The 6,740-nt window shown below is 40.4% G+C and overlaps 1 protein-coding gene across 1 annotated transcript; it reads left to right on the forward strand.

Moving 5' to 3' along the window:
• Nucleotides 1-689: 689 nt before the first annotated feature.
• On the forward strand, nt 690-4,027 carry rmdn1 (regulator of microtubule dynamics 1). The gene is made up of 10 exons (XM_084938880.1): nt 690-914; nt 1,384-1,489; nt 1,594-1,678; nt 1,877-2,036; nt 2,135-2,224; nt 2,328-2,383; nt 3,231-3,318; nt 3,401-3,431; nt 3,566-3,699; nt 3,819-4,027. The coding sequence occupies exons 1-10, from the start codon at nt 780-782 to the stop codon at nt 3,858-3,860; spliced, it is 927 nt and encodes a 308-aa protein (XP_084795006.1). The 5' UTR covers nt 690-779; the 3' UTR covers nt 3,861-4,027.
• The last annotated feature ends 2,713 nt before the right edge of the window (nt 4,028-6,740 follow it).

Here is a 6,740-nt window from a genome sequence, read left to right on the forward strand (position 1 = left end):
TAGCTTATAGAAGAGCTGCTGTGTTGTTTTCAAACCAGTGTTGGCCAATAAACAGACACCTGATATGTCTAATTTTGAGCTGTTCTCAATCCAAACGACTGCGTCGTTTTGTCTAATAATATTCACAGAAGAGCTTTTCCGTTTTTGGTCACCAGAGCTTGTATTTTAGCGTTTTCTATAATACCTAGTAATGCTAAGATAAAAGGCTAGCTTCTTAAACTTTTGAACACTCACCACTAACTGGAAGGATATCCTTGAATATTTATTTAATTCTGTTGTTTATTAAACTATAACTTTTCTGCTGACAAAACACCACTCAGTCGATTTTCAGAGACAAGATAATTAAATGTTTGGGATTTAATACATACAGCAAATAATTTATACATGCTTTTATACAAGCATGTTGTAATAAATATGACGTTAATAACAAATTTATCCTAGTGAAGCATGAATAAAAGAGTATTTCATGTTTTTTTTGTTTGTTTTTTTTTCCACTGTAATTGTTTGAACATATAAAGAGAAAATAGGCACATTTGCATTGGGTGGAATACATTTTTATTTTAAAGCAAGGATATTTTGTTCCGGCTTCAAAGTATTTACAAAACTGACTTTTATTTGCTCTAAAAATCCACGCTTTAGTCATTCATTTATTTATTTTGCAACGTATTTAATTTGTGCTCTTGAACGCACCATCCCCCCGCTCCGTGGACACTCACCGAGAGGTTGTAAGTTTGTGTCAGTGTGATGAGTGATCACTGATAGTGTGGACCTGTGATAAGATGGCTGGGAGGATTATAACACGGCGTGTGAGCAGGGCTTTAGTGGAGTTTGGGTCTGGCGCAAACTGCGTAAAAAGCAGAGGGACAAACCGAAACTACTGGACTGCTCTACGAAGGACTTCCACCGCTCTGACTGTAAATAACGATGCTTCTTTCTCATCCAAAATAACGCTGCTTCATTCATTATCACACTGCTTTCTTTATCTTTATGCGAGCTCCGTGATTTGCGCTCAGGAAGGTCAGTGGTGCCACTTCCTCGGAGCTTCATATTTGACATATAGGTGAAGGGGCAACGGGTTTTGTAAATGCTGTCAGAGCTGCTTATCCATGCAGGAAGAGAACTATCAGTACTGTATAGGAATGATGCTGCTATGCTTGTCAGCTGGCTGTATAATTAAACTGGATCTCAGCGTTAGTTTCACCTAGAACATCCTGTAACGTTCCCGTGTGGACTGAAGAATGCATTGACCCCATGGCTTCACAGTCCAGCTCTGGGTCAGGTTACTCAGGGTCAGCACAGACGCCAAGAATGACTTAGAATGGGAGACAGTCTGTTCTTGCATTCACAAGTGTGTTTTTGTGTCACTTCCTCACTTGTGCACAGAGTGGACGGGCTGCATTCCTGTTGGGGCTCCCTGCGCTGTCGTGCCTTGGCTATGCAGCTTATCGCAAGGTGCAGAGTTCAGCTGTGGTCTGCGCTTTAGATAGAGGTAGATGGCAAACTCAGATATGAACATGTGCTTTTTATTAGGTTTGATCTAGTGAATGTCAGCTGGGCTTTATGGCTGAACTGGTGGGTTTTGTGTCTGTCTAGGGGAGGTTTTGGAGCAGGCTGACTACCTGTACAGCTGTGCAGAGACAGAGAAACTCTACCAGCTGCTGGTGCAGTACAAAGACAGGTAAGGAGAGTTCAGAGGGTTTATTTATTCTATTTGATCTTTGGTTTTTTTGTCTTTGTGTGTGTTTTTGTAATACAACAACCAGATGCCACCAAAGCAAAGTGTTTTACCATCCACTAGGTGTAAAGTTATGGTTTTTGTTTTCATTCAGTCTGAATTTAGTTGGACAATAATGACTCTCTTTGTGTGTGTGTGTAGCAACGATGCAGAATTCCTGTGGAGATTGGCCCGGGCTTCTCGGGACCTGTCCCTCCTGCCCAACATCGAGGCCGGGCGGAAGAAGCAGCTCACGTTTGAGGCCTTTGAGTACGCCAAAAAAGCCCTGGAGAAAGATGATCTGTGCTCTGCAGCTCACAAGGTGAGATTGTGGTTTCTCCGAGGCCAACTCGACACTCACAGGATGTTGATTACGAGTTTTAACAGGTTTCTTTTCTTTTTCTTCCGCTCGTCACACAGTGGTACGGCGTGTGTCTCAGCGACGTCGGGGATTATGAGGGTGTCAAGGTTAAAATTGGAAATTCGTACATCATCAGGGATCATCTAGAGGTGAGATGACCTTAAGATGGAAGTCATGTGACCAAAATCACACCGTCATATTTAACATGTGAACACTGATTTTTATTTATTTATTTATTTTCTTTCCTCTTAGAGAGCCATCGAGCTCAACCCTAAAGACGCCACCTCCATACACATTTTGGGTTACTGGTGAGACTGTTTTTTGTTTTCGTGGGTGGTTTTTTGCTTTTTAACACTGTGAGTGAAAGGAGGGCTCCCCTCTCTCAAACTAGCTCTGTGTGGTTAAACTCTCACACCTACGGGAGTGTTTCTTCCACAACTTCCAAGGGAGTGCAGCTGGAATTGGAGTAAATTTTGAAAAAAATAAACAATGCAGTTGTGACTCTCTGCGGCCCAAGGAATGTAAAACGAAATAGATGTCGTCTAAATGTGTTGGATGAAACTTTAAGATTAAAATCTTTACCATATGTTCATTTGGTAAAGCTGGATCAGTGTCTGGATTTCAACCAACATGATTAATAAGATAAATGACTAAAAAGCCCTTGAAGCAACTTTCTATGTGCAAATCCCAGAAAATATACACCGATCAGGCATAACATTATGACCACCCTCCTAATATTGCATTGGTCCCCTTTTTCTTTCAAAACAGTCCTGATTCGTCGAGGCATGGACTCCACTAGACGCCTGAAGGTGTGCTGGAGCATCTGCACCAAGATATTAGCAACCAATCCTTAAAGTTCTCTAAGTTGTGAGGGGGATTGGACTTGTTTGTCCATCACATCCCGCAATTACTTGATTGAATTGAGATCTGGGGAATTTAGAGGCCAAGCTTGGACCTCAAACTCATTGTTGTGCTCCTCGAATCATCCCTGAAGCATTTTTGCTTTGAGGCAGGGTGCAGTATCCTGCTGAAAGAGGCCACAGCCATGAGGGAGTGCCGTTTGCATGAAAGGGTGTATATGTCTGCAACAAGGTGGTACAGTAAAGTAACATCCACATGGATGGCACCTAACATATGCTGTCCTTTGTCTCTCAGGTGCTTTGCTTTTGCTGAGCTGCCGTGGTATCAGCGCAAGGTGGCAGCTGTAATATTCTCATCACCACCCGAGTCTACATACGAGGAGGTGAGGACCGCCCAGTCTGAATCTGACATCCTTTGCCTTCTTACTAGCTGCACAGTGAGTTTTGTTTTTCTGTGTCTTTCAGGCTTTGGCATTTTTCCTAAAAGCTGAGGAAGGTAGAGTACTGTCACCAACACGATTCTTTAAAAATAATCACAGACAAACATGTGTCTGTGATTTAAAAAAAAAAAAAAAAAAAAAAAAAAAAAGCAGTCAGCCGACAAACATTTGTCTCTCTTGTTTTTCCCAGTCGATCCAAACTTCTACAGCAAGAACCTGCTGATGCTCGGGAAGACTTATTTAGCCATGAAAGACAAGGAGAAAGCACTGCTGTGGCTGACCAAAACAAAAGAATACCCTGCTCACACGCTGGAAGACAAAGAGGTACACACACACCCTGACTCCAGACTTATGAATTACTCTGTGTTTTTGTATATTTCAGTTTAACTGTGTATCAGTGGGACTGTTTAACTTAATCAGTGCATGCCCCTCTTCCTCTGCAGGTCCACAAGGAGGCTTTGGATCTCCTGAAGAAGCTGGGATGAAGCTCGGTGAAACATGACGCCCCTCTGGACCCTTAACAGCTGCTAACAAGACTGTTTCCTAAAGATTTTCTACTTCATTATTAACTATAAAAACCGAACAGTTGCCAGCTTTGCATACAGAAATCACACATGCCTTCAAGAAATAATAAAACAATGTCCTGTCGTTAGTAGTTTTGTATGTTGCGTCGTGTATTTCATCTCATTTTATCCAAACTTCAGAGTTCTAAATTCACCATCTGAATATTGCAGCAGAAAGCAAGACTTCCCCAGGCCTGACAACAATTTTCCAATTTTCTGTTGTCCAGTTGGACCGTAGCTTCAGTTTCCCGTTCTTAGCTGACAGGAGTGGCACCCCGTGTAGTCATCTGCTTCTAGGTTTGACAAGTTGTGCATTCAGAGATGCTCTTCCGCATATCTTGGACGTAATGAATGGTTACTTGAGTTCCTGTTGCCTTCCTATTAGCTCAATGCATTTTTGCCCATTCATCTCTGACCTCTGGCATCAGCAAGGTGTTTCCATTTGCTTCTTTCCAGATTAAAAACAAATGAACCCTGCGTGAACCTTTTACTTTCCACAGAGGATTTCCATGGAGAGTTCAAGTTGTGTTTTTGCAGAACCAAGAGAGACATCTTTGTGACATCCATGTTTACCAGCACAGGGTGAGCTGAGCTATTCAAGTGTTGGCACCCTGAGTGCTTACCAATCAAGTCACGCTCGCACACATTCTTCAGAACAGTACTTCTTTTTTGGATTCATGAATTCATTCCCATCAAAACAAAAAACGAGGAGTATTATGAATGCCACTGAGGTGAATCCTAAAAAAAGGGCAGATGTATTAAAGTTTTGTTTTCTAATAGTATTTTTACATTTATTTAGTTTTTCTTTTTTCTGTGTATTACTGTAGGGTCTTTAAATCACAATATGTAGCGCCTTGAGGTAACTGCATACAGATTATGGGTGTGCCATAATTCAACTTTTGGTATTGATCTGATACCAATAAATCCGATGCCAATACTGATAACCATGCTTTCAACTTACAAAGGTGGTATAGCTCCATGTCTCGTGATTTATGAGAGGAATCATCATCAACTTGTAAATAATAATAATAATAATAATAATGGATTGGATTTATAAAGCGCTTTACAATGCCACTATTCATTCACTCGTAATTCGTATTCGTAATGACAACTAAATAACTGTTATTCTTACTCTTCCATGAGAATGAGTTAATACAATAAAAAACGCTTTTTTCAAAATGCATAAAAAGCTAAAGTTATTCTAAAACCTGGAATGTAACTGTGCCCAACATTAAAGCACTTTGGGTCAGCTTCTGTTGTTTAAATGTATGTTTTTTATTTCCATAAAACAAATGAACACAATTCAGTGGGTTACATACTGAACTCAGAGGATAGAAACAAAGTATCAATCCCGTCATGTTAGAATTGATCCAATACCATTATCCGCGTTGGTATTAATACTATTGATACCTTGATCTTTACACCCACCACTAATACAGAAATCCTGGGTTTCCTTGACCATATCTACTTCTCTATTTATGCTTCCTTGTTTTAATTATGAAAGCACTCACAGAAAGCCAGTCAAGACTGTAATAGGTTAACATAGTTCGCTTGATGCATTGTAGATGCGATTGTTCCTGTTTGAAACAAGCTGACCAAACCTGCTGTAACATTAAGGTTAGGACTGCCTATCTGAAAAACATTAAAATCCAAAATTAAAGTTAGGTCCATATAATTTTGGACAGTGACACATTTATTGTAATTTTGCCTCTTTAGACCATCAAAGATTTTAAATCACTCAAGAAGTGACTGAAGTTTGGCTTTAACTGTTTATTATTGGAATTACTACAATTTTATTTATACATAGTCCCATATTTTCAGAGGCTCAAAAGTAATTTGGCAATTTTGCAGTTACTTGGCCATGTGAGGCCATTTCATTATTCCACGACAAAGTAAACAAATAAGTTGGTTGGAGTTTGTTCCAGACGTTCAGCTCTTCACTGGAACTCTCAGCGGTCCAAAGAGGTGTCAATGCATGGAGTGAAGGAGGCCATCGATAGCCTTAAAAAACAAAATAGACCTGTCAAAGAGAGACAGCAAGCTCAGCAACACCACACTTCCTGAAACACCACAAAAGTAAAGGTGGATGATCCCAGAATTCTTTCATGGTTAAGGAAATTTCCCTCAAAACATCCATCCAAGTCAAGAATTGTTAAGGAAGGTGGTGTACTACTGTCAATGTCTACGATCAAAAAATGGCTTCATAAATGTGAATACAGTGGGTTTACAATAAGGTGCAAACCTGTAACTGTGCTGTTAGTGTGTTTACTGATGATTGTAAATGGTCTGTACTTTTATAGCGCTTTACTTAGTTCCTAAGGACCCCAAAGCGCTTTACACTACGTTTACTGATGATGAGGCTGCTGGTAGAAGCAGCAGGGAGGATTGTGAAGTGTACAGGGCTGTACTCTCTGCTTAGATTCAGCCAATTTCTGCAAAACTGATCAGCTGGTGCTTCACATTTCAAATGGATAATGACCCAAAACAAACTGTAAAAGCAACTCAGTTTCTCAAGGCAAAGAAATGGGTTATTTTCTAACAGCCAAGTCAGTCACCTGATCTCAAGCAACAAACAGTACGCAGCAACTGAAGATGACTGCAGTGAAGGCCTGGCAGAGCATCTCAGCGGAGGAAACGCAGCATTCGGTGATGTCCATGAGTTGTAGACTCCAGTCACCTGCTTCACAGGACTTTCATCCAAGTTTTCAAACAACGCCTAAGTTGAGATATATGTTAGTTTGTCAAATTACTGTTGGACCAAATCCCTTAAAGACCAAAATTAAATTTTTGTCATGTAGAAAT

Source organism: Perissodus microlepis, chromosome 9 (genome assembly GCF_051167445.1).
Source record: "Perissodus microlepis isolate ML-2025 ecotype Zambia chromosome 9, ASM5116744v1, whole genome shotgun sequence".
In the NCBI taxonomy this organism is placed as follows: domain Eukaryota; kingdom Metazoa; phylum Chordata; class Actinopteri; order Cichliformes; family Cichlidae; genus Perissodus; species Perissodus microlepis.

Bases quoted from the DNA above. Each gene is read 5' to 3' on its own strand.
- rmdn1 (XM_084938880.1), top strand. From the start codon at position 780: ATGGCTGGGAGGATTATAACACGGCGTGTGAGCAGGGCTTTAGTGGAG. The intron at 1,490-1,593 runs GTAGATGGCAAA...GTGTCTGTCTAG, and splicing joins GGTCTGCGCTTTAGATAGAG to GGGAGGTTTTGGAGCAGGCT. The intron at 3,432-3,565 runs GTAGAGTACTGT...TGTTTTTCCCAG, and splicing joins TTTCCTAAAAGCTGAGGAAG to TCGATCCAAACTTCTACAGC.